Source organism: Microtus pennsylvanicus, chromosome 9, assembly GCF_037038515.1.
Source record: "Microtus pennsylvanicus isolate mMicPen1 chromosome 9, mMicPen1.hap1, whole genome shotgun sequence".
NCBI classification, from domain to species: Eukaryota; Metazoa; Chordata; class Mammalia; order Rodentia; family Cricetidae; genus Microtus; species Microtus pennsylvanicus.
Genome location: NC_134587.1, coordinates 65,861,802 through 65,889,683, shown reverse-complemented (window position 1 = coordinate 65,889,683; position 27,882 = coordinate 65,861,802). Strand labels below are relative to the sequence as shown.

The following is a 27,882-nucleotide window of genomic DNA, read 5'->3' as shown; positions in this document are numbered from 1 at the left end:
GCGAAGATTAATGAACGGACAGGGAAGGGGAGAGTATTGGGAGCTGCTCAGTTGTAGGAAAGCTTACTTTGTGGTGCGTATTGACATCCAAGGGAGATGGTGACAGAGCATTTGGGTCCCTAAGTGTGGTGCCAGGGAATGAATGCCTGTCTTCTCCAGATTCCTGTGTCTGGAGTCAGGTCTTTAGAAGCACTTAACTCAGGAGGGCAGACCTAATGGATTGGTGATTTTATAGAAGAGGCTTGAAAAGGGGAGGAGGGAATAATGTAATTATGTCTAAAAATAAAGGGAGTTGTTCATTTAGAAAAGAGGCTTGAAGGTGTGACTCCCTTAGCTTTTCTGCCATGTGAGGATGTTACTGGGATGCCTCATCATGTGGGGAGCGGTGCCCAACACACACTAAATCTGCTTGCCTTGATCTTAGGCTCCTGACCTAAGCTATGAGAAGTCCATTGTTGTCATTTACAAAAGACCCAGCCTGGGGAGCGTTGTTACCCAGCCTGATCAGACTAGGTGTATTTCCATAGGACTGAATAAGACCACCAGAGAATGTATGCATTTGAAGAAGAGACCTAGAGGATCTGCTGGGAGAGTGGGAGGGGTCAGGGAGTGGGAGGGGACTCCACAGAAAGTGGGCAGCACTCCAGCACTTAGCACTTTGGTGCCTACAGTAGAGTGGAATAGAATAGGAGAAATCCCGGGAATATGGGCTTACCTGGAGGCTGATCATGGCAGCCAAAATGGGTTGCTCCAAGCTATTAGAAGAAAGGGATCTGGAAGATGGTGGAGTCCAAGAAAGATCATGTTTGCTTGCTTGTTTGTTTGTTTATTTTTTGTTTCCATGTTTTAGTATTTCAGGAAGAGGAGCCTTAGGCTGGAAATGGGACAAGGAATCTTAACAAAGAAGAGCTAAAACATGGGTGTGCAGTGGTTACTGGGAGGCGTTGGGCCTCCAGGTGGCGCCAGAGCCCTCTCCAGGCCTTAGGCAGCACCTGGAGGGGGCGTTTATCTCACCATTTTTCAGCAGCCTTGTGTGCACCCTTTGGAATTTACAGCTGAGCCGGAGTTATTTAGGCAGGTCCAGGGAGGAGAGTAGCCAGGGAGGGGACTGTCCACGCAATAACATGTGAAACCGAAGCTTGCCTTTTGGTATTCCAGGTTTTTCTCATTCTGGCCCCAACTGGTCTTCCTATGATTTAACTACTGTTAGTTTCCCACTCCAGGCTGTGTGGCCCAATAGAACTTTAAGAACACTCTCCAATGAGCTTGCCTGTGGTTGGTCGGCTTGTTTCCATTTCCTATTCATGCCCTAGAGTTAAAGTCCTCCTGAGCTAGCTGTTTCATCTTGGGAAGCATTAGCTTCTGTACTCAGTAGTGTGGACCATGGGGAACTTTAACCAGCAACTGCTTTGCTCCACCCAGGTGCCTGAAGATTAAAAGAATCTTTTCACATCTGAATGCTGCCCTCTACTGTTCTAAGGGCAAATGCCTCTTGTGCTCCTGTAGAGGTTATTTTTAGAAAGTGCCCTTTATTTATTTTTTTTTAGATTTTAATGTAATTACATCATTTCCCCCTTGCTGTCTCAGTTAGGGTTTCTATTGCTGTGATAAACACCACGACCAAAAGCGACTGGGGGAGGAAAGGGTTATTTGGCTTACATTTTCACGTCATTGTTTATGATCAAGGAAAGTCAGGGCAGGAACTGAGTCAGGCCAGGAATCTGGAGGCAGGAGCTAATGGAGAGGCCGTGGAGAAGTGCTGCTGCTGCTGGGCTTGCTCTGCTACTTTTTTATGTGACTCACGATCACTAGCCCAGTGGTAATCCCACCCACGAGGGGTTTGGCCCTCCCACATCAATCACAATCTAAAGTATGTCCTACAGGCTTGCCTTAGGCCTACCTTCAGCATAATCTGATGGAGGCTTCTTTTTTTTTTTCCAACTGGGATTTCTTCATCTCACATGACTATAGATTAAGCCAAGATGTCATAAAAACCATCCAGCATACTTTTGTGTCTCTAGACACTCCCATGTCCCCTTCCTTGAGCTCTTTCAAATTTGTAGCGTCTTTTTTCATTAATTATCATGACCCACATACATGTTTATATGTATATTCCTAGATATATAAATGCACTCTGCTCAGTCTGTATAATATTGCTTGTATATGTGTTTTTCTCTTTCTTTCTTTCTTTCTTTCTTTCTTTCTTTCTTTCTTTCTTCTTTCTTTCTTTGTTTCTCTCTCTCTCTCTCTTTCTTTCTTTCTTTCTTTCTTTCTTTCTTTCTTTCTTTCTTTCTTTCTTTCTTTCTTTCTTTCTTTCAACAAGTTCTCAGCCCTGGCTGTCCTGAAACTTACTTTGTAGGCCAGGCTAGCCTTGAATTCAAAGAGACCTTTCCACCTCTGCCTCTGAGTGCTGGGAGGTGCACCACCACGCCTGGCTGCTGTTGTCTGTTTGTTGATCATCATTCAGGAGTTCATTCTTTTTTTGTTTTTGTTTGTTTGTTTTGTTTATTCTTAAGCTCTTTTTCCTTAATTCCCCTGAGCTGTTTCTTTGTGTCTTCTTTAAACTCTTTGAATTCTTCAATGATGTCTATCTATGATTGTTCTTTTCAATTCTGTGCCTTGGGGTTCATGTGGTTAATTCTCATCAGCAACATTCCTACAAGACAGGTGGATTTAGAATGGGAGATACTGACTTGATCTTTCATATCGTTTGCATTTTGCCATGAGATCTGGACATGTGAACTTCTCTTTTTCTGTGTCTGATATGGACAGAGCAGCTGGGGACAGAAGAGAGCACACATGCAAGCGTGTTGGCCGAGAGGTTGGAAATGGTCAGGTGGGATGAAGTCGGGTGGACAGATGGGGCTGGGTTAGTGGTAGTGCACATTCCCCAGTTCCAGCCTGTGTGTGGGGTCAGACATGGCTGGTGCAGAGGTTTTGTGTGGTATGGGGTGAACTTGTGAGTTGTGGGATAGGCAGAGTGGGTCATGACAGAAACCTGGAAATTGGTGGTGATGCAGGCAGAAGTGGCCAGACTAGGCTGGGACACTGGAGGTGGGACCCTGGCTGGATCTGGCAAGTTTGAGAGGGTACATGGATGAGAGGGTCAGGCATGACTTACAGGGCTAGACCAAGGTTTTAGGGTCTTATGCTGTGTGCACACTTAACGTTTGCCTTTCAGTCTGACCAGTCTGTGTTCTGGCTCAAAGGATGGGTGAGCAGTGGGCCCTTAGCTGTGGGGAACGTGGTGTTTGAGAACCATATTCCCAGTGTGGGAAACTTCCAGGCCTCTGTGTCCAGCGTGCAGCTTAGTGTCAGATTCTGCCGTCCTGTCCTGTCACAGAATCTGAGACTCTTCTTGTGCCTCAGAGGGCTGGCCCGCCCCGCCCCAGGGTCTTTCTTGAAGGCACTTCTAGTGAAAGCTCCTGGGTCGAGCTGGTAATCTTTTTGAGTGGTGAAATGTTTGCTGTGCCAGATGTCCCTCCCCCGAACAGGGCGCTTTTGTCCTAGGGGCTCATGGAAACCTGAGCTGCCCATCTGCCTTTGGGGCCCAGGCTTCTCAGCTTGCAAAATGGTTGTTTGGGACAGCAAAGGGAGTGTGTGGCGTATATATGTATATATAAATGTGTATGTGTGTGTGAATTTTGTGTTAGGACACAGCGAAATCTGCACATGTGGGGGTCAAAATACAGAGTGCAAGGTGACACTTTGGAGACCTGCTGTTCTAGAAGGAATGAATGAGAGGATAATTGAGTTTGCCCTTGGGTTTGTGTAAAGGGGACAGAAAAGCAATTTCTAGGTAGAACTTCTAGGCATGGTTGAACATGCCTATAATACTGGCACTCAGAAAGCAGAGGCAGAAGGATTGCCAGGATGGTCTATGTGGTAAGTTTAAGACCAACCAGGGCTATGGGAAGACCCATCTAAAAGAAAAACAGGACCAAAACCTCTAAAGAATTCTGGTTCAAAAGCATTCCCTGCTGTGTGCATACAGCTCAACTCAGTTATTTCAATGTATTTAAACAGACTTACCTAGCACCTGACTTTGTTGCTTACCATCCGTGGGAGATCTGTGCTCCAGAGCTCAGCCATTTCTGAGAACTGAGCACCTACGAGGCAGTAGAAGCAAGAATGGATAATAAGCTCGCAGAGTCGGTGGACAAAGGACGGTTGACTTCTAGGAAAGATAATGAACAGGAGATGATGAGAATATTTTTATAATTATATTATTAATCTATGATTTAATCGCTTCATCGAAATCATTGCCTAGTAACCAGAGGGTTATGTAGAAGTAAAATGAGTTGGCTTTACTGAAGTGTACTGATTTCTGCCTGCTGGTTGAGACCTCTACTCCTTTTGCTGGGAAAAATAAATACTGCCTGGAAGAGTAAGTACAACAGCTATCTTGGTAAAGGTCACATTGCAGATCCTATTTGCTAAAAAGATATCCTTTTACCTGCCAAAGTCTGTATGCTTTAATTACTACTAATGTTATTGAACTCAGGGTGGGGGATGTGTGGCAGGGGTTGGGGTCCCAGCCTATGCCCTAAGTCAGGTCTGGCTACCTGCTCTCAAGAGGTCAATTATAAAAGAGCCAAATTAAAAGTGAAAATCAGAAAAAGGAGTTTTATTTAATGTAGCCACATTGGGAAGATGCATTGGCCCATTCCCTTTGTCCTTCTCTCCCATTTGGCCACATTGAAGGTCCATAGCTCTAGCAAATGTTTACTTTCTTTTATTGCTGCCTGCAAAACATCTCTGTACAAAAATGTCTGCTCCTGTAATCGTGCCTGATAAAAATTCCTTTTGGTGGACACGGGACTCAGACCGCCCCCTCTTACCCGACCTACAAAAGTTGCAGAACCTTTTCACAGTGTGAGCTTGGGTTGCAGCCTCTTGTAATGAAGGAGTTTCTTCTGTCTCTCCAAGTGTTCTTGACAGTTGAATTTCCCTAACAGGAATTACAAGCACAGATAGTGTTGACCTTGGTGCCTCTGGAATTTCAATAGGGGACAGGGGCAATTTGAAAGAGAGGAAGGCTAAATCAGAGTAGTCTGGGAGGTGGGATTGAGAGGACTGGGGTCAGATGTGAGGGAAAGATGAAAAAAGAGCAGTTTGGACTAGATCTTCTGGCTCGAGAAAGTGGCCTGTGCCTGTAAGTTCTGTAATGCCCCTTTCCTCTGTCTTCATGTTCTAACAACTGTATTTCCATATCACAAATGTATTGAATTTTGTAAGTCTTATGCTTAGAAATTCTTCTAGGTGGTGCTTGCCCACCATGCAGGAGGTCCTGGGGTTCTATCTCAGTGCCACTGAAACAAAAAGTAAAACAAAACCCCAAATATTTAGGCACACCTAAATGGTTGTTGGGTTGGTTGGTTGTTGGGCTAGTTGCTAGGTTGGTTGATTGGTTGTTGGGCTGATTGTTGGTTTGGCTGGTTGTTGTGCTGATTGTTGGGTTGGTTAGTTGGTTGTAGTACTGGGACTGGAACCCAGGGTGGAGCATGCTAGGTGGCTCCATTTGAGCTCTATCCCTGACACCACTCACTCAAGGACAGATCTCTTGGTCCAGAGCTCTTGAGGTCATTTTCAGGTAGAGAGAGATGTCGTTGTGTGGCTACTAAAGGACACAGATTCTACATACATGTTTCAGTGAGCTGAACGTGGTGTGCTCAGCTGTGGGGAGTAATGCAGAAATGATTACTCCCAGAATGAATGACGTACACACCGATTCCGTTCACTCTGCCCTGTGTACCTTCCACACACCAACAGTAGATGTGGCCAGTGTCTGTCTGAATCTTCTTCCCAGAAGGCATGAAGTCACCTTCCTTAGTGGGTCAGGTGGGGGACGGGAAAGGGGACTGCCCTGCCTGACCGAGGGCAACTGCCTGGATTTCCACACTGCCTAGTGATCCTCAGGTGGAGCAGCAGGTAGCCTGAGAAGGCTGAGTTATGGATTAGTTCCTGCCGATTGTGCCAATATAAAGGCCGAGTGCGCCTTGCTAGCCATGCGTTTGTGCAGTCAGTTCTTACTGAAGTCCAGGGAACGCAAAGCTGCAGGAAGCATGGAGCTTCCTAGTGCTTGTTTGGGAATGCAAGTCCTGTTGTCTGGGAAATACTTCGCTTACCCAGTAGACCGCCCTCTGCCAGTGCTGGAGCTGGACGAGGCCACTGAAACTATTCCAGGAAAACCCATGCAGCTTGGCACTACGAGGAAGTGCCTCATCACTTTTGTCTCTCGCAGGTATCTAGGAGTACAGGTGGTTAAAAGGAAGCCGTGCCTGGCTTTGGGAGGTTAGGTGCTGGGCTCCTGGCTTGGGTGTATGTGGATTTTGTTCCCGGGGCCCACAGTACCTGTGCTGAATGAGAGACTGCCAATTGGGTTGAGTGGAGATAAACAAAGCAAACAGGCACCCGGCGACCGGCGACAGTGTGTAATGTGTGCAAGTTCCTGAGGTGGCTGCAGACTGAAGACTGCCTCTCCCTGCCTGCAGTTTGCCCTGTGGGAAGGCCGCCTGTCCCCGTGATTGAGCAAGACCTTTTGAAAGCATTTTCCTCACACCACCAGAAACGCGTTGAAGCCGAACTGTGTTAGTGGGAAGGGAAGGAGTGACGATGGACCTGGCTGTGGAGAAGGCTAAGGGCAAGGCGCACCTGAACCCGGAGCAATCCTTCCTAGCTACTCTGAGTAACCCGCAGGTGACATTGCTGTCCATGCACAAGAGGTGCTCTTTCAGGAGGAGCTCGGGGGCCGGGGGCTTGGCCAGACTGGCGTCTTCAGAGGAGAAAGACTCTTCCCAGCCAGAGGAAGAAGGCGGCGTTTTAACTAGAACCCTGGAAAGGAGTTCCCAGGTTGGTGCACGGGGAGATAGGTTGAGAGGCTCCCCAGACTAGGGCTAAGTTTGCAGCAGGAGGTAGCTCCAGGTCTCCTATGGGGAGAGGCTTGGCCCTGTGAGTGTGTGTGTGTGTGTGTGTGAGTGTGTGTGTGTGTGTGTACAAGTGTCATACTGACAGGAGTCAAGTCTGCAGGGTTGGGGTCAAGGTGGGATTTTGAAATTTGGGTCTTGTTGCTTTATATTTTCAGAAAATTTGGTGAAGTACAAGCTTCCCAAAGTACCAGCTAGACAAACGGGCCTTCCTTTACTCCTGAATATTTGTCATTTGTGATGAGCCCGCCACACAAGCGCTCAGTCCCGTACTTCGTTCTCATTTTGCTGATCTCAACTCAGATAAAATACTTTAAAAACGTGGCTTCAGAGGGAAGCTGCTTTTCTTAAGCAAATATATGGAAGTTTTGTTAGGCCAAAAGTCATTTTTACTGGGGGCAGGGAGCGTGTACAGGGTTATTTAAGAGTGACGGTCTTAGTGGTGTCTCCTAATGGTCTGTGTGGGATTTTTTTCCCTTGAATATCAGGTAGGGGGAAAGTCATTTTGTGTCATGCCCAGATCACGGAGTTCCCCCTCCCCCCAAACTAACTAGGAGATTGAGTCCTGTATGTAAAAACAAAGAGCCTTTATTCTTACACAAATTTGTAAACTCGGACTCTCTGCTTGTTCAGTGTATTGAAGTGCTCGGAGAGCCCCAAGCTCAGTTAGGGTTGGGATTCTATAGTGGCAAGGTGGTGGTGAGGGATTTCTAAGGTTCAAGACCCCTGATTGGCAGTTATTTGTCTAGGGGTTATCTAGGTGGAAAACGAAGGGTGTGGGCTGGCAGGTTATCCTATCTGCAATGGTTGGAACGTTAGGAATTTCCTTTGGATGGTCTGTTCCTGGGTGGTGCCTGGATGGTCTCAGTTTGTGATCTTTCTTGGAATCAGGTATTACCTTAGGGTAAGCTTCTGAGACTCCGGCCTCTATTAAGCTTGTCATGGCTGGGGCCTACATTTTGAAGGCATCCTACTAGTTAGAGACAAAGAGAAGTCTTCATTAAATACTTTCCCTCTTTTAGGAGTTTTTCTGCTGTTCATTTTGTTGTTTTTGTTGTTGTTTGTTTAGATTTTATATAGAATCTTACTCTGTAGCCCAGACTGGCCAAAATCTTACTATATAACCCCAGAATTTACAGCAATCCTTCTGCCTCAGTGTCCCAAGTGCTAGGATTACAAGTGCTTTCTACCACCAAGCCTGTGCTGGTGCTCATGTGAAAATCACCAAACCAAATTGTGTGGCTTAATATGTGTGTGTGTGTGTGTGTGTGTGTGTATGTGTGTGTGTGTGTGAGAGAGAGTGAGAGAGAGAGAGAGAGATTGTTGAATGCTAAGGACCTACTTGAATATTGATAACAGAAACAGTTTTATTTAGGATTTTTTATTTGCTTTCATCTCTTTAGCCAGGATGCTCTGAGATATTTATTTTTAAAAATTTAAAATCTTTTTTTTTTTTTAAAGACTAGAGATGAAGCTTAGTAGGTGTAGATCATGGTTGAATCCCCAGGGTAACCCCTCCCCCCATTTTTTTTTGTGTTTTTGTTTTTTTTTTTTTCGAGACAGGGTTTCTCTGTAGCTTTGGAGCCTGTCCTGGAACTAGCTCTGTAGACCAGGCTGGTCTCGAACTCACAGATATCCGCCTGCCTCTGCCTCCCGAGTGCTGGGATTAAAGGCGTGCGCCACCATCGCCCGGCTCCCCCCCCAATTTTTAATTGCCTTTTATTTTTGATGAATCTGTAGACAATTCCAAGAGACTCTTTCCAAGTTTCTTCCTGGCCAGGGATGTGTAAAATCGGTTAGTTTGAGTAGGTCTCAGGCAGGCCAGACGTGAACACCGTGCTCAGTGGATTCCAGGCACTTTGCTTCCAGAGAGTCACTGTTCCGTTCTCATTTTGTAGCTCTTTAAACGACATTAACCAGGCAGGCAAACTGTTGAAGCTTTTAGAAGCCTAGAGAATAACAAAGCGTTTATTAAGAAGACACATCCTATGTTGCTGGTGTACGTGACTCATAGCCGACATCTATCTATATCTTTAGCTAAGTGTTTAGGGTAGAAGAATAGTAAACATTTTCTTGGGAAAAATGCTTTAGACTTCCCAGACTTTGTAAACTCAGCCTCTGAGGTTTGGGCTGTGTGCATTTTAATGGTCAATGCTAATCTCTTAGGCTGTGGGATTCCCCGGAATCTGACTGGGATAGCAGCCCCCTCTGAAGAGAAGCTGGTGAAGAAACCTTAGTAGGCACTCCTCGGTTCATTCTAGGCTGTTGGGCCCGGAGTCTTGGAGGCTCCACATCAGATTTCTCATTTCAAAGCTGAGTGAGGGATCCCGCCTCGTATGACTGTGATCCCGTCTGCATCCACTTTCTGGAGGATGGCAAGCAGAAAACTAGGCTTTTGTATAGAATTTGCGGTTCTTGAGCTGTGTGTTTTTTGCCGATTGAATAGGACTGAGTTAATTGTCACTTACTTTAATCATTACCTGAAGAGGTAGCCTTGTCTGTAACAGCCACGGAAGCTCAGATTGATTGACTAGGTAATAAGTTCCCGAAGGAGTTAATGCCAGGTCTGATGACAAGCCCTTGCTTTTCCAATCACATCAAAACACTGTTTCACCTATCTGGTGAGACAGGCGTGCAAGTATGGAGCAGTAGAGAGGTACTGATTCCTGGTGAATGGGAAGGGTAAGTCTTAGGTGGCACTTGGTTCACAAGACACCAGAAGCTGCCCTGAGGGAAGCATTTCAGATTTGTTTTTGGGCCTGTGAGATGGCTCAGCAGGGAAAGGCTCCTGCTGTCAAGACCTGCAACCCCAGTGCAGTCTCCTTGTCCTGCGTAATGAAAATCGAGGACCAACTCCCAAAAGTTGTCTTTTGACCTCCACACGTGTGTCATAACATGCTCATGCCCTTCACACATGTCATAGCATGCTCATGCCCTTCAAACACACACACTACACTCACACACATACTACATACACACACATACACAATGTAATTTAAAAAATTTAAAATTGCCTTTTAGATTAATGAATTTTCTTTTTTGAATCTTGTGTGTCTTATACAACATAGCATGCATTCTATTCAATTTAGAATTAAATCATTACTCTGATTTATTTGTGCTTTGAACAGGAAGGGGAAATTTCCCTTTTCTAAAACATTGGAATAAGCAGCTTTTTTGCCGAGTACATTTTCCCCACCACCCTAGGAACTTGTCTTCTGTGAGCAGAGGTCTAAGCTTAGGAGAGGGACGGAAGAAGGAGTACCCATTCATCTGTCCATTGTCTTGCCTCTCCTTGACGCCTCTACTGTAACTGCGGAGTGGGAGTGGTTGGGGGGGTTCACTGGGGATTTAAGTATGTAGAGAAACAACACGGATGACCCCATTGATCTCCCAGGTCATGATGAGCTGCCAGAGTTTTTGTTGTGTTGGGGGGATTGAACCCAGGCCCTCACATGTCTCATGCACACATCTTGTCAGTGAGTTAACCCCCCTCCCCATTCGGTGGTAGGCTGATGATTTTGTTTTTGTATCCTGTATTGGGTCGCCTCGGTCTCAGCACCAAGCTTCTAATGGATGAAGAGATGAGTGGCTTGTGCCTGACTTTATATTCTAGCACGGAGGACTGACGGAGGAGTGAACAGGTGATGGCTATAAGGGCGTTAGGTTATGGACTTGCCATCAGTTGATTAATATTTGCTGTGTTGGTGGTGGAATCCTCAAGCACAGTACGCATGCATGCATAGTAGGCTTGCACCCCTGAGCTACACTCCTGGAATAGTCTATCGCTGAGCTGAACTCACATTCCTTATACTTTTGGAAAATGGGATTCAGAATTTTGTTCTTGGTGAGAGGTAGTTAGATTGGGGTTTCTTTCCATAGTCCATGCTAGCCTGGAGCCCAGAGTCTTCCTGCTTCTCTGTGGGAAGTGCTGGGGTTGAGGGCTAACACCACACCTGGCGCTCTTCTGTGGCTCCTCACTTTTACCAACTGTAGATGTCTTTTTATACACATTTGCCTATTTTACAGTCATAACACAGCTTGCTGTGGGTGGGCTGTATGTAGCTAATTGTCTACAGAGTTTTTAGTTGGCTTCCAAATTTTAACATTTAAATATGACAGTGATCATTCTCATCTAATTTTATATCCATATAATGAAATCCTCCGAGTTTCAGAGGAAATGTTCTGGGATCTAGGACAGAAGCATTGAGCACTTAGCATTTTGATAAGTATCGCCTGTTTGATAACTGCTCCCCAGAAAGGTGCATGCTTACCTTTCTGTAAGCAGTGGTTTGCATTGTTTCTCTATGCGCTTGCTTACGGTATCGCTGAACTTTAAAACGCCAGCCTGTTGGTGGGAAGTGGTTTATCTTAATAATTCATACTTAATACTTTAAAATGGCTTTGCAAACCACGTGTGTTTCTCTTTCTGAAGACTGTTGTAGTGGTGAGTTCTCTTCATGCATTTATTCAGTGATGTTGCTAGAAACATACTAGATTCACAGTGAAGGGTTTTCTTTGTTTGTTTGTTTGGTTTTGGTTTTGTTTTCAAGACAGGGTTTCTCTGTGTAACAGCCCTGGCTGTCCTGGAACTCACTCTGTAGACCACTGGCCTCAAACTCACAGAGATCCACTTGCATTTGCCTCCCTGTGCTGGGATTAAAGGTGTGAGCCACCACCACCCGGCTCACGGTGAAGGTTTTAAAGATGTATGTCTGTTTTATATGAAGCTGGCCCTACCTATGATTCGGTGTAGAAAAAACTACATTTCTTTGCCACTATAGCAGCGGTTATCAACCTGTGTTTCACGACCTTCAAAGACCACAGAAAACACAGATATTTACATTATGATTCATAACAGTAGCAAAATTACAGTTTTGAAGTAACAACAAAAATAATTTTATGGTTGGGGTCACCACAACTTGAAGAACTGTATTAAAGGGTCGCAGCATTGGGAAGGTTGGGAACTAGTGCATTATGTAGTATAGTTGTTATAATAATAAAATACATTAGCCGGGCGGTGGTGGCGCACGCCTTTAATCCCAGCACTCGGGAGGCAGAGGCAGGCGGATCTCTGTGAGTTCGAGACCAACCTCGTCTACAAGAGCTAGTTCCAGGACAGGCTCCAAAACCACAGAGAAACCCTGTCTCGAAAAACCAAAAAAAAAAAAAAAAATACATTATTTCATTAAATAGGATGATCATTTAACAGTCTAGCAACAAAAAATAACCCGAGTCTATTGATTTCTATCATGTGGTGTAAATATGTCAGTTAATGTCGATGTTGGCATTCTCTCCAGTGAGTTGGTAATGTGTTTTACATCTTCCATGTAGCCCTTTTACGTAATCATATTGCTTGGTTTTTATTTTTAATAAAATGTGTATCTGTGTAGGTATGTTCAATGCATGCAGGTACCCGCTGAGGACAGAAGAGGGCATCAGATGCTCTGGAGCTGGCATTATAGGCAGTTGTGAAATCCAGCACCCATCTGGGCATGGGTGCTGGGAATCGAACTCCTGCCTTCTGGAAGAGCACTACATACTCTTAACCACCAAACTGTCTCTCCAGCCCCACCTTGTGGTTTTCAATGATATTACTTTATTCAACATTTTTTTTTTTTTTTTTTGGTTTTTTGAGACAGGGTTTCTCTGTGGTTTTTGGAGCCTGTCCTGGAACTAGCTCTGTAGACCAGGCTGGTCTCGAACTCACAGAGATCCGCCTGCCTCTACCTCCCGAGTACTGGGATTAAAGGCGTATTTTTTTTTTAAATATAAGACTTTTACAGTTACTTGATAGTGACTAACCTGTCAATTAAGCCTTCGTTCTTTGGCAGGGAAAACCACTCTTCTTTAACAGGGGTGTTACTGGAGAAAATACACATTCCAAAGCAGAAAAGTGGTGTGTCCGTTGGAGCAGTTGTTCCAGGAGAAACAGCGAGAAGCAGTGGGATTCCGTGAAATGGCTGACGTGAGCTGTGTATGAGGAAGCGGTGAGGCAGGATAGGAAGGGAAGATAATGTCGTGTGGGAAGAGTCGCAGCCCTTCATCAGGGTCTGGTTCAAAGCCTCTGATTCCAGCATGATTGACGTTTGCTTAAGGCCTTTCTCCCTTCTCAGCTGAAAACCTTCAGTTTTCTAGAAATTTCATCAGAAACCCCTTATATTAAGAACTTGTCTAACCCCTTTGTACAATCCTATTTTTTAAAAAATCAGATTGTAATCCATCTAGTGCACCTCTAAAATCACTCCATAATTTCACTTATTAGAAAGAAAAGGACGGGGCTGGGAAATTGACTTGGCTGATAAAGTGCTTGTCACGCCAGTGTGAGGACCTCAGTTAGACCCCAGCATCCCCGTAAAAGCTGGGCACATGGCCTGTGTCTGGAATTCCAGTGCTGGGGAGTCAGAGACTGGAGGATCTGGGGTCTTCTGACCCAGCCAGTTTGTCCAAATCAGTGACCCCCAGATTCTGACCTACACATGAACGGTTTTGTTTTGATTTGTTTTAATTTTCAAAAGAGAAAAAGAAGAGGAAAGGCTACTGGCAGCCCTTTGCGATGTGACTTGAGAGAAGTCGTGCATATGGCTAATGCTGAGACCCGTCACTGGCCTGCTCTGAGGAGCCCACACCCCGGGCCTTATTCTTTCCACGAGAGAGAGTCTCTGTGCTTTACTCCCTGACTCTGCTCCGTTGGCTCATACGGGACTTCTCTTTTGCACTATGGCCAAGGATCTGGCTTTGCCTGCCTCTAGGTACCTAGAGATTAAGTGGATTTCTCAGGCTGCTGCAGGTGACAGCACGGAGCCCTGTGTCTGCTCCCGACCCCACCGAGCCACTTGGAGAGGCTACCACTGGGTTAGAATTTTTATTTTCTGGATATAGATAGTATTATTATCAACATTATAATACACATTATATTCAAAATATAACATAATATTTTATATATATGTTCATTAATTTTATTTATCAGTTTTACTCACTTTGGCTAGGGAGATGGCTTAGTGGCTAACGTACTTACTGTGCTAGCAGAAGGACCTAAGCTTGGATTCTGGGCGCCCATGTAAAGCTGGGTATATATATGCACTATAACCCCAGCACTGGGGTGAGGACAGGCAAAGTCTGGGGCCTCCTTGGACAGCCAGCTGGGAGGCAAGCTCCAGGTTCAGTGAAAGAATAAGGTAGAGGACAGTAGAGGAAGACCCTTGAAGTTCAGTGACCTCTTCATGCCTAGGGATGCATGTTGTATATATACATGTATGCATGTACACTCTCTCTATGCATGTATACATAAAATAGCACACACACACACACAAAGTAACACTTGTCTTTTAAATTAAAACTGTAAAAGTTTCAAAATATAAATTTAAAAACATTATTTTCTAATACTTGAAGATAACCTCAAAGAGTAAGTACTAAAGAATAGGTGTATGTGTATGCATCTCCGTGTGCTTGTGGTGTTTGACGTAGAGACATCCATTCTTCCACATCAGAGATTGACAGCTACTCATCTGTATGCCTGGGGTGATCTGGATGAGATCAGTCTCTCCTCCCTTTCCATCCTCCATGCTGAGTACTTGCTTTATTGCTGAGCCACACCCCAGCCCTGTGTTAGCTTCTGTGAGTCTGGCCATCGTTTCCATCTTCCATCCTTTTGAGTCTGATAGCCAGAGACCTCTGAGGAGAGGCCGAGCAAAGTACCATGTCTATAACCTGCCCGGGATAACCATGCTTCTGAGCTACAGTGACACCCTGTTTCAGACAACAGAAAAACAAACCATAAAAGATTCTATCAGGGGCTAGCAAACAGTCTTCCTCAAATTGATGTCAGGTCTGCAGCTACAGTTCCCAAATGTTCTCAAGGAGATATTCTCATTGGGTGGAATGAGATGGAACAATGGCTTCCACAAGCCTGACCCTGGACACTCAGTTTCAACCCTGGACTCTGTCTAAATCTAGGATTGTTTGACAGACCTTTCAATATAAACCTGCCTTTATTTTTAAACATAAAACTCAGTAGGGGGTTCATTTTTCTTCTCTCCTAACACTGCATCAGAGAATGGACTTAAGAGCATGTACACACTATGTATCTACACTAAAAGCCATCCAAACACTGCATAACTGTCAACAGATTGTTCAAGCCACGGTGTGGCATGGTGGTAGGACACTCACTCACAGGGAAGGCCCCAGGAGGTCCGTTCAGTACCGCAACAGAAGAATGTAGGTGATGGCTCTCGATGGTCAAGTGTTTCATAACCCTTGTTTGAAAAGCTTTGTCTCCTAAATGCCTGTTGAGAAAACCCACCTGTCTAGGAGCGGCTGAGTACTGTGTATTGTCTGTCACTGATAAAACACCTGCTCTTCGTTTCCTGGTTTCTGTAGTTACTCCAGGCTATGGACTCACATTTGAAGATGTGGAACTGATGAGAGATGTGAGGTGGAGCCTCTAATGAGAGAGAACACGTGATGTTTGTCTTTCTGGGTCTGGGTTACCTCTGTCAATATGATCTTTTCTAGTTCCATTCATATGCGTGCCAAGTTCACGATTTCTGTCTTTCTTCAGCATTCCATTGTGTGTATGTACCACATCTCAACTATTCATTGAACAGTAGGAGAACATTTAAGTAGCTTCCATCTCCTAGCTCCTGTGGACAGACAGAGTAGCAGTCAAAATGACTGAGCAATTATTTGTGGAGCCTCTGGACATTTGCCAGGGAGTGGTATAACTGGGCCACATGGTAGATTTATCTTCAGCTTCTGAGAGTTTTCCACAGTGATTTTGAAAGCGACCGTACTGATTTTCAATCCCATCAACAGTGCACGAGGGTTCCCTTTCTCCACAGACTGTCCCACATTTGCTGTGGGTTGTTTAGTTGATCTTTGCCATTCTGACTAGGGTAAGGTGAAATCTCAAATTTTCTGCCAAAACCATATTATTTTTATGATTATGGCTCTGTAATAGATTTTGAAGTCTGGAATTGTAATCCCTCTGGCATTGCTGTTTTTGTTCAGGGCTGTTTTGGCTATGGGGGTCTTTTGTGGTTCCCTATGAGTTTTAGGATAGTTTTTTCTGTTTCTGTTTGGAATGAAGTGGGGATTTTGTTTGTGGGTGTGCTGTTTTCATTTTTTTGTGTGTGTTTGGTTTTTTTTTTTGTGCTGTTTTCATAATGTTGATTGTAATCCATGGCCAAATGATGGAGGAAGGTCACTGGTTAAAAAGTAAAGAAACTGCTTGGCTCTCATAGGTTAGAACATAGGTGGGTGGAGTAAATAGAACAAAATGCTGGGAGGAAGAGGAAGTGAGCTCAGAGGCCATGCTCCCCTCTCTTGGGCAGACGCGATGAAGTTCCAACCCAGAATGGACGTAGGCTAGAATCTTCCCGGTAAGCGCACCTTGGGGTGCTACACACATTATTAGAAATGGGCTAGTCTAGGTGTGAGAGTCAGCCGAGAAGAGGCTAGATATAATGGGCCAAGCAGTGTTTAAAAGAATACAGTTTGTGTGTTGTTATTTCGGGGCATAAGCTAGCCAGGCGACCAGGAGCTGGGGCGGCAGGAATGCAACCCGCAGCTCCTACAACAGCCAAGGAGTGTCTTCCCATTTTCTAGCATTTTCCATCCTCTAAGATTTAAAGTTTTTATTATAGATGTCGTTCTCTCCTTTGTTAAGCTTATTTAAAGATACTTTATCATCACTGATGCTATTGTAAATGGGATGTAGGTTTAGGTTAAGTAGCCGGTGTGGGAATGTTTGGTCCATGTTGGTTCAAAGGCTTTGTCTGAATCATCTGGAGGTAAATTTGAAGCCACTGTCTATGATGGAGTACCAGGGAGGCCAAAGCTGAGTGTTAATTATGTTTGTGAGTCGTGACTTTTGGAATTGTGTCATTTTTGTTGGCAGCGGGAAAGGTTTCAACTCATCCCATAAAGGTGCCTAGTAGGACTAGAAGATAATCCGTACTTTCTAGACAGAGGCATTTGAGTTAAATGAAGCTGGGCAAGACCAGCCTACCTGATGGGTTGGAAAAGGCAGAGTTGGGGTAGTGGTCTGACTGGTTTTTGCAAACAGAGGAGACCTATTGTCACAGTTGTTTGTCCTGTGGGGACAGTTAATCCCATGTTCGCAGGAACTGAGTAAGGGCTGGAGGTCCTGGGTGGAAGAGATTCTGCAGAGTTGAAAAGCTTTTTTGTTTGAAAACTTCAGGCAAGATTAAGAGTTGACTCTGATTGCACCATGACTCATCCCAGTGGCCATCCTGAGAAGTAATTTTGTTTGGCTCTACTGTAGTAATAGGGGAAAGAGTGTTAGTTTTGGAAGGGTGGTCATGTGGGGGCTTGTTTAGTATATTTCTCGGCCTAACTATTAGTGGTGCGGAGTCATTGAGAATTTGACTGATGTCCCCTGAAGTGAACGATAGTGTCCAGTTGTGGCTTCCAGGCTGCTTGTAAGAATTTGTGTATAAAAGTGCCATTTTGAGTTAGACTGTTATATTGGGTGAGGAAGCCTTGTTCCCACCAGATGGCTGCATCAGAGCATATCATATTGTATGTGTATTGGAGTCTGTGTATAGGTTGATTATGGTATCTTTAGCCAGCAGGAGAGCTGTAGTGAGGTCTGTGCATGGAGTGTGAGTTATATGCTATAGCATATGGCTTTGTGTATTTGGAGCTATAGGCTGCTTGTTTGTTTGTGTGTGTGTGTGTGTGTGTGTATGTATGTATGACAGGTTTTCTCTTTGTAGCCCTCACTGTCTTGGAACTTGCTCTCTAGACCCAACTAGCATTGAATTCACAGAGATCAGCCTGCCTCTGCCTCCCAAGTGTTGGGAATAAAGGTGTGCTCCACCACTACCTGACTTGGAGCTATAGGTTTTATAATAGCATAACCAGCTCTTTTGTGCTCCTGAAGGAACACTAAGAACTAGTCAGGGGCATTAGGTATTGTTTATCTAATTGCCTTAGTCAGTGTTCTTTTGCTGTGAAGAGACACCATGACTAGGCCGACTCTTATAAGAAAACTAATTTATCTGGGGCTTGCTTACAGTTTCAGAGGTTTAGTCCATTATCATCATGGTGGGCAGCATGGCAACATGCAGGCAGACACGGTGCTGGAAAAGTAGCTGAGGGTTCTATATCTGGGTCCACAGGTAGCAGGAATAAAGAGACACTGGACTGGAACTGGCTTGGACTTTTGAAGTCCCAAGTCCTACCTCCAGTAATAACGTTCCTCCTAAAAGGTCACACCTACTCCAACAAGGCCACACCTCCTAATCCCTCTCAAGTAGTGCCACTCCCTAATGATCAAGTGTTCAAATATATGAACCTATGGGGGCCATACTTATTCAAACCAACACATACTCCTTGGCCTCTATAGGCTTGTAGACATATTATATTGCAAAAATGAATTCACTCCAACTTCAAAAGTTCTTATAATCTATCACAATTTCAATACTGTTTGAAAGTCCAAAGTTCAAAATTTCTTCTGAGACTCATGGTAATCTCTTAACTGTAACCCCCTGTAAAATCAAAATTAAAAAGCAGATCATATACTTCTAATGTACAGTTACTATTCCAGAAGGGAGAAAAGGGATTATATGAAGAAATGCTGGACAAAGCAAGTTTGAAAACCAGCTGGGCAAACTCCAAACTCTTCATCTCCCTGTCTCAAGTCAAATGCTCTTCACATCTCCAACTCTGCTTTGTTGACTGCAGCACACTTCTCTCTCTTGGGCCGGGTCCACACCTAGTCTGCAGCTTTCCTTGGCAGGTATCCCATAGGTGCCAGCTCCAGCATCTTGGAGTTTCTTAGGCAATCCAGGCTTCACCTTCAACAGCTTTTCACTGTGGGCTCTCCGGGCTCCATGCAGGGACCCCCCACACACCTGGTCTAAGTAGCGTTCCTTAGCTGTGGAGGGAGATTCCATGACCCCTTTCTCATGTCCATGACTACAAGAGCCACACGACCAAAGCTGACAAGTCCTGCTTTTTGCTAGGGCTGGGACATAGCCTCCCTGTTCAATTACATTTGCACCAGATTTCTGTTTTTGATATTTTCCTTGAGTACTGAAGCTTTTCTTTAATTCCTTTCCATAAGTTGGAAGGTTATTGGGTGAGGTCTTGCCCTAGGGTCACCACTTCCTTTTATTCCATTTATCATCAGGCTTTTCTGGACCCACAGGCATCAGGAAGAGACGGACATTGGGACTGTCTTGGACTTTTGAAACCCCAAAGCCCACCCTTAGTGACACACTTCCCCCAACAAGGCCGGACCTCCTAATCCCTCACAAGTACTATCACTCCCTGGTAGCCAGGCATTCAAATATATGAACCTATGGGGGCTATTCTTATTCAAACTAGCACATATATGCTGAAAGGAGTATAGGACAGGCTCTACTATCAAAGTACAGGAAGTTAGTGAAGATGGGGAGCTGCTAGGGAGTAAAGTTGTAGGGTTGAGGGTTGAATATGGATGCAAGGAGACATTAGGGTCTATGAGAAGGGGAGAATGTCGTGAGCCTCATCACACTGGGCTGCCATATGTCATAAGCCACCTTTTTGGGGTGACTTCTATTGCTATTCTAGCTGGGGCTGATTCTTATGTTCCAGGGTAGGGGCGTGAAGACACCTTTGGGCTGCTCCTAGACTTGGAGAAGCCAAAGTGTGGCTCCACCTTTGCATGATTAAGTCATTTATTTGTGCTACTTCTGATTTTTTTAAAAAAAGATTTATTTATTAGGTATATAGTGTTCTGCCTGCATGACAGAAGAGGGTACCAGACCTCATATAAACCTCATTATAGATGGTTGTGAGACACCATGTGGTTGCTAGGAATTCTGGCACACAGTGCTCTTAACCTCTGAGCCATCTCTCCGGCCCATCTTCCTCTGACTTTTAATGTAGGCACTGAGGACTATAAAGGGTTGTAAATGACCTTCACAGGGCTGCTTTCAGTTGTTGCAGAGTTGTGTTGTGCTGTGTCCATTTTCATTTAGTTTCAGGAAATTTGTTTTGTAGTAAGAAATAAGAAGTAAGTAGTAAGTTACCTAACCTCCATGAGTTTGTGGATTTACTAGAAATTTGTTTGCTGTCAATTTCTAAATTTTATTATTAAATTTTATTATTATTAAATGCATTGTGGTATTGTGGGCAGATAGGCTATAAGGGATGATTTTAGTCTTTTTGAATTTGTAAAGATTTGTTTTGTGTCTCAGGATGTGGTCTATTTTAGGGAAGCTTTCTTGTTCTTTGGTGTTTGGGTAAAATATTCTATGGATATCTATAAAGTCTATTTAATGTATGGTATGAATTAATTCTGATGTTTCTCTGTTTATTTTTTGACTATTGAAGTAGGGTATTGGAATTATCTGTTATTAATGGATTCCATTTAATCTGTGTCTTTACATCCAGTGGTCCAGCTTTTATGAAATTGAGTTAATCAGTCTGTTGTGTCTATTGTTTAAAGTTGTAATGTCTTCTTGGTTAATTGTTCCCTTGATTAGAATGAAGTTTTCTCTTATTTTCATTTCTTCTGATTAGTTTTAGTTTGGTGTCCATTTTGTCAGATAATAGGATTGCCGCCTGCTTGCTTCCTGGTCCCATTGCTTGGGACATTTTTTCTAGCCTCTCACTTTAAGGTTTGTATCTGTCTTTAAAGCTGAGTTTCTTGTAGAAAACAAAAAGGTGGATTTTTTTTTCTTAGTCCTTTTTGTCAGTTTGTTTATTTGGTTTGGAGAGTTGAGACTATTAATATTTACAGTTATTGGAACCCGTGTTGTTTATTGAAGTCATGTTGTTTGTGTTCTCAGTTGAACTTTGTGTTTCAGTAATTACAGCTTCATTTGTTTTCTTCCTACACTCTGGGCTGTGATTATTCCCCTCTCCTGTCTTAAGTAGCTGTTTCCTTGTTTTGTATAGGGTTCTGGATGTGAATTCTTTTAGTCTGTTTGTAGCTTGGTAAGCTTTTCTTTATCCTTCAGCTATGGCAGAAAGTTTGGCTGGTACAGTAGTTTAGGTTGGCAGCTGTGGGCTTTTAGAACTTGTAATATATTGCCCCAGGCAGTTCTTGGCTTTCAAAGATTGCATTGAGAAATCAGCTCTTATTCTGATGGGTTTTCCTTAATATATGACATGTGGTTTTCCTCTTGTCCTTTCTTTGTTTTGTAAACTTAGTGTTATGCTGTGGTGACTTCCTGAACTTGTCTATTTAGTGTTCTATGTGCTTCTTGTATCTGTATGAGTGGGTGTGTCTTTCCTTAGTTTGGGGGAGTTTTCTTCGATGATCTTTGTGAAAATCTGGGCTGTACCATTGACCCGAGATTCTTCTCCCTCATTTGTGACTATCCTGAAGGTTTGGTCTTTTCATAGTTATCTTGCATGTTCCGTCCCCCATGCTTTAATTTTTCTTTTATATTCTTTGCTTGTGTGGTAGGTCTTGACTTCTGCTTTATCTTCAAATCCTGATTCTATCTTCTACTTGATCCATTCCACTTGTAAGGCTTTCCATTGAGTTTTCTGGTTGGGATATTGAGTTTTTCAAGTCCATCTTTGTGGTGACTTGAAATGAAAATGACCCATCGCCCCATAGGCTTATATATTTGAATGCATGTTCTGGAGTTGGTGGAACTGTTTGGGAAGGTTAGGGGGTGTGGCCTTGTTGGAAGAGGTGTGTCACTTGGGTGAACTTCACATTCTTTGATTAAGTTTATGCTTATTCTTTTAAATTCTATGCCTTAGAGTTGATCTAGGCAATTCTCATTGGAGAACATTTCTGGAGGATTGGTGGGCTTGGGGATGGCTGGAATACTGTATTGGTTTTTCATATTTGTATTTTTGTCATGAGATCTGTGCAGGTGGACTTCTTTTATTAGTTTTGGGTCTGATATGAACATAACATGCTGGGACACAGTGCAGAATGGTTGGGTTGGGTGAAGTCAGGTGGCCCCAGAGGGGTGGACTGGAGCACAGCATGTGTGTTCTGGTCCAAGCCTGGAGGTTAGGGGTGGGTTGGGACCAGACCAAGAGGGAGAACTAGATTTGGGCCTGGGCTAGATCTGGGGACTAAGGAAGGCATGTGGAAGGTAGCAGCTGGTACAATCACCAGGGTGAATCCCAGTGCAAGACATCTGGGTCCAGGTTGGGCCTGGAAGTTGGATATAGCGCAGGAGGGATGAAGTCAGGTGGTAGGAGGAGGGTTCTGGGCGGCTGCACAGGTATATGCCCTGGCTAAAGCCTGGAGGTTGGTGGCAGTACAGACAGGGCTGACCAGATGAGGCTGGGTCATTGGATGTGGGACCGAGGCTGGATCTAGGGGTTGGGATATGGTGCCTACTGGAGAAGACCTGGTGGACTCACCCTGCTGTCCCCTGGTGCGAGATGTGGAGTACTGGGCTGCTTGGTATGAAAATCGTGTCTCTCTTTTGTCAAGTGGCCATTTCCAGCTTTGTTTCCCATTACAACTTGTCAGGTGGTTGATCAGCTGTGTTGGCTTAGCTTTCAGTCTTTGGGCAATTTACTGTTGATGTTCAGGCACGGTTTCAGGGGTAGTTCCAGCCCAACACAGGTGAAGTAGGATTCCTAAGCCCAGGAACAGACCTTCTGCAGAGTTATAGATTCTTGTAGTCAGTCGTCAGGAGCCTGGCGGAGGCACTCAGGACATCTCCTCAGGCAATGGGTCCTTAGGGAACTAGCAATGCAGGTGTGGTATCCCTACCCAAAATACTTGGTTTTAAGGATAAAATTGTTACTTCCTTTTCTTTTAGATCTTATCTAAACTTACCATGCCTGCACGTCCCAGGGAGCAAGCAAAGAAGCAGAGCTTCGCCTTTGACAATATTGGCTATGAAGGGGGTCTGGACAGCCTCTCCTCCTCCCAAGCCACTACCAGCGTGGTTAGCATCCTGGGCATGACTTGTCATTCTTGTGTCAAGTCCATCGAGGACAGGATCTCTAGTCTGAAAGGCATTGTGAGCATCAAGGTTTCCCTGGAACAAGGCAGCGCCACTGTCAAACATGTGCCATCAGTCATGAGCCTGCAGCAGATTTGCCTTCAGATCGAGGATATGGGCTTTGAGGCCAGTGCTGCAGAAGGAAAGGCTGCCTCTTGGCCATCCAGGTCCTCTGCAGCCGAGGAGGCCGTGGTTAAGCTCCGGGTCGAGGGCATGACCTGTCAGTCTTGTGTCAACTCCATCGAAGGCAAGATCCGGAAGCTACAAGGGGTCGTGAGAATCAAAGTCTCCCTCAGCAACCAGGAGGCTGTTGTCACATATCAACCTTACCTCATTCAACCCGAAGACCTCAGGGACCACATCTGTGATATGGGATTTGAAGCTGCGATCAAGAACAGAACGGCTCCCCTAAGGCTGGGACCAATTGATATAGACAAGTTGGAAAGCACTAACCTAAAGAGACCAGCAGTTTCTCCTAACCAGAATTCCAATAACTCTGAGACCCCAGGGCCCCAAGGGAGCCACATGGCCACCCTCCAACTGAGAATAGACGGGATGCACTGTAAGTCCTGCATTCTGAATATCGAAGGAAACATAGGTCAACTCCCAGGGGTTCAAAGTATTCAAGTGTCCTTGGAGAACAAAGCTGCCCAGATTCAGTACGACTCTTCTTGTATTACCCCCTTGCTCCTACAGAAGGCCGTTGAGGCACTGCCACCTGGGCGCTTTAAAGTTTATCTCCCTGATGGAGTAGAGGGGAGTGAGCCCGAGAGCGGGTCTTTCAGCTCTCCCTCCCCTGCTTCCTCCCAGAGACACCAAGAGCAGGACCCGTGCAGTACTGCGATGCTCAGCATCACTGGCATTTCTGGCGCATCGTCTGTTCAGCCCATCGAAGGCATGCTGTCCCAGCGGGAAGGCGTGCAGCGAGTCTCCATCTCTGCGGCCGAAGGGACTGGAACAGTTCTTTATGATCCCTCAATAGTTAGCGCGGATGAACTCCGAGCGGCTGTAGAAGACTTGGGATTAGAGGTGTCAGTGAATTCTGGTATGTCATCGTTACGTGTTTAAAGTGTGTCTGGGGTCCTCTCGGTGTCATGACAGTACTTGGGTAGTTGAATAGGTGGGCCCTGTCACTGCCTCACGCATTGGCAGTTATAGCCAGGTTTGCTAACCTTCGCTCATCTGTTAGTAGCAGGACAGTGAGAATACAGTTTCTAGTTGCTGCCTCTCACAGAGCTGACACTCAAATGATAGACTCATGATTCGGGCTTCTTTTCTAGAGAGAATTCTGAGTGTGCACTCTCTAAATGAGTCTAACAGTGGGCCTGTTAGACTCTCCTCTTACAGAAGGAACAGCTGCTCCTCTCTCTGAAGATTCCTCTCCTACACAAAACAAAATAAAAAGCAATAGAACTTTCATCTTACGGGGCATGATGGCACAGGCTGAGAAACCACCAAAACAAACAGAAAACAAATGCAGGTGGTGTGTGTTCTGGGCTAAGTAGCAAGACTGCCTGAAAAACCAAATGCCATGCATTGTGGCACATCATATGCCTGTAACTTCAGACCTTGTGGGGATGCTGGCGGCAGGACGATGAGGGTCAAGGCCTCCCTCAGCTACAGGGCAAGTGCAAGCCTAGTCTCGGCTACATTAGTCCCCATCTCAGAAAACCAAAGTCTCAAAACTTGCAGCAACTAAAGGGTTGTCCATTCAATAGAAATTAAGGGGAGGATTTTTACAATGGCCATTCCTGTGGATGGCTCTTAGATAGAGCCTTTCTGGAAGGGTGTGTGACAGGGGTCACAGAGAAGGGTTCCCATTCTGAGATGGCTCATTATCAAGTCGAGCTTCCTGAGTAGCAGTCAGCCCTGCTCCTCCTCCCCGCCCTGCTCCTCCTCCCCGCCCTGCTCCTCCTCCCCACCCAGCGCTGCAGCATCAGTTGAACTCCTCTGCATACCGTGCCGTCAGGGCCTGTGCTAGCTGTGCGTGCTGCAGGAGAAAGCTCTGCATACCGTGCCATCAGGGCCTGTGCTAGCTGTGCGTGCTGCAGGAGAAAGCTCTGTGTACCGTGCCGTCAGGGCCTGTGCTAGCTGTGCGTGCTGCAGGAGAAAGCTCTGCATACCGTGCCATCAGGGCCTGTGCTAGCTGTGCGTGCTGCAGGAGAAAGCTCTGCATACCGTGCCATCAGGGCCTGTGCTAGCTGTGCGTGCTGCAGGAGAAAGCTCTGCATACCGTGCCATCAGGGCCTGTGCTAGCTGTGCGTGCTGCAGGAGAAAGCTCTGTGTACCGTGCTGTCAAGGCCTGTGCTAGCTGTGCGTGCTGCAGGAGAAAGCTCTGTGTACCGTGCCGTCAAGGCCTGTGCTAGCTGTGCGTGCTGCAGGAGAAAGCTCATCTGAGAGCTTCCTTGTGATAGGAGGCAGCAGAAGGGTTAAACTACTGCTTGGTAGTGGGTACATTCAGGCTGTGCTGTTTTTCCAGGATGGTGTATGGTGGGAAGTAGGAGATAGTGAAGGAAGGCCCGAGAGTGTTGAAAGTGCTATGGGCAGTGGAGTCAGTGCCATGGGAGGAGCTTTATGGGAATGCAGAGCGACCTGAGCAGGACCAGAGGCTGCTTCTTGACCCAGCACATCAGGAAGTCAGAGGTCAGTGCTACCAGGCTGGGGTCAGAGTGAGGGCTGTGTATGACGGGAAACAGCCCTGGAGGAGAAGCAGGGTACAGGATGAACCCTTCCCCGATGCTGAAGGACAGACAGTGTGCAGCTGGGGGTGTGAATGGACGTGAAGGAGTGCTGGAGCAAAAGCAAGCGAGCTGAGCTAAGTGGGGTTGAGAACACAGGTAACATTTTCCAGATGGCCACCGAAGCCAAGTTGAGCAGCTTCTACCACAGTTAACTAGGGAGAGGATCCCAGTCCACTACACACAAGAAAGTGGGAGCCCAACCTTTGTTGGGAGGTTGGGGGGACTTTCAGTAGACGGGGGCATGCAGAGGGGGGACAGAGGTAGCATGGACCAGAGAGGCCCAAGATGAGGAAGGACAGGGTACTTACTCTCTTTTCTCTCCCTCCACCTCTTCTGTCCCCCACTTCCATCCCTTTTCATTATTCAGGCTAGCGTCAACTGCCTTGGGCTTAAGCCATCCTGACCACAGTCTGCCGAGAGGGGGGCCATAGCTGGTAGGCATAGTTGCTGAGGGGACAGCTCTGTGAGTGGTGGTGTGCTGTAAAACTCCTTAGTTCCCTGGTCACCGAGCCTTTTGCCTGGAACCTGTTGCTGCTCTTGGTGTGTCTGTGCTGGCCCCTGGGACTACTTCCAGAGCGCCCAGGCAAAGCCCCAGCAGCACCCAGGGCCTCAGGGCTTGTTTCCCATACTCCGTACCCTCTGACCACTGAGCTGAGCTGTGTCCTTGGAAAGGCTGCTCTACTGGGATCCTTTACCAACTCCCCTCTGTACCCCGCCACAGTCCCCACCCCAGCAGGTGTTCTTTGTACCAAGGGTTGTTTTGTTTTCTCACCACGTTCTGTTCTCCACACCCTGGAAAGAATGTGGTGTGTGTGTGTGTGTGCTTAAAACAAAGTCAATAGAGACAATGACAGAACAGTAAATCTTGTACTCCACAGAAGTATTGAAGAGCCTCCATATAAACTGTTTTGTGTAAGGCTTAATCTTCTAATGGTACAGTCGGGTTATTGGCAGCAAAAGAGAAATGACCATGGAACTACATATTAAAAGTAATTAAACTTGATTGAGCAAACATAGGAAGAAAAGAACTAATTTCTATTAGGTAGAACCATGAGGATTATAGTCACTAAGCCCAAGAGGTGCTTAGAGTATGGGATCTAGTGAATAGAAATCTAAACACTCAGCTGAATTTCAGGTTAGTACCCACTGATTTCTTTTGTATAAATATATCCGCACGGAAGATATATTTAACACCAGAGAAGATTGACAGTAATCTGAAAGTGAAATTTAGCTGGACATCCTGAATGGGAAGCCTTCGTTTAGGGTAAAATGTCAGTGAGCTTGTGAATGTATCCCATGCATGCTGAATTGCTGCCACACCCTAAGGTCAGTGGAGGTTGTTTACCAGATCACAGAAAATAGTAGCGCATCACGACAAACATGGGAGGTTCATTCAGAAGAATAATTTGGAAGCCGTAGATGTTGTCAGCTCAGGTGGTCACTGGTCATCTCGTCTCCTGCACTTGTGGTTTCGAGTAAATGGCAGCCTGCCATCCAGTCGCACTATTTCCATTCTGCATACATTTAAGGTATTTCACATTATCGGATGGAATGGTGAATGTGTTTCAATGTTAGTCTTGATGCTATTTGTCTTGGTCACTGCTCTATTGCTGTGAAGAGACAACATGACCAAGGCAACTCTCACAATAAAAGAAAGTATTTAATTGGGGGCTTGCTTACAGTTTCAGGGGGTTAGTCCATTATCATCATGGTGGGGAGCATAGAGCAGGCAGACAGGCATGGTACTGGAGAGGTAGCTGAGAGCTGCATCCTTCAGTACCGTAACAGACATTATACATGTGATGAAAAGAGTGGATCTGAGGTGGAAGGTGCTGGATTTCCCAAGTGGACCCAGCTGTGTCCCATCGTGCAGTAAAAGTGGAGACCCTTTCCTGGCTGGGCTAGACTGAGGTGACAGCTGAAGAGACAGTTGGGATTGCTAATTTTGAGTATGGGGAAATGGGGCTGGGAACCTGGGAATGAACAGATTCTCCAGAGGCAGCCCTATACGCATATGATCTCAGTCATGTCACCGGAACTCTGGGGAGAAGATGCTCATCTTTCCAGGCTGTGGAAGAAGATCAGTTTCTTCCCAGCTAGCCCTGGGTTTAGTGAGAGATGCTGCTTCAGTAAATAAGGTGAAGAGTCATCAAAGAAGACACGTGATGTTAACCTCTGTCCTCCATGTGCGTGTCTACCCACGCATGTATGTGTAGACATGTGATACCAACCTGCATCTTCCATGTATTTATGCCCACATGTACACCTCCCACATAT

At 45.5% G+C, this 27,882-nt stretch overlaps 1 protein-coding gene across 2 annotated transcripts in view; it reads left to right on the top strand.

Annotated features, from left to right (window-relative positions):
• Positions 1–27,882, top strand: part of Atp7b (ATPase copper transporting beta) — a 67,641-nt gene that overhangs the window by 9,790 nt on the left and 29,969 nt on the right. Inside the window, exons 1-2 of one of the 2 annotated variants that reach the window (XM_075986291.1) lie at positions 6,598–6,852; positions 22,679–23,909. In XM_075986291.1, coding sequence (XP_075842406.1) covers positions 6,616–6,852; positions 22,679–23,909 — 1,468 coding nt within the window. In that variant the 5' untranslated portion in view covers positions 6,598–6,615. Of the gene's footprint in view, positions 1–6,597; positions 6,853–22,678; positions 23,910–27,882 lie in introns of those variants that run through there. The other variant, XM_075986293.1, reaches the window with a different exon arrangement.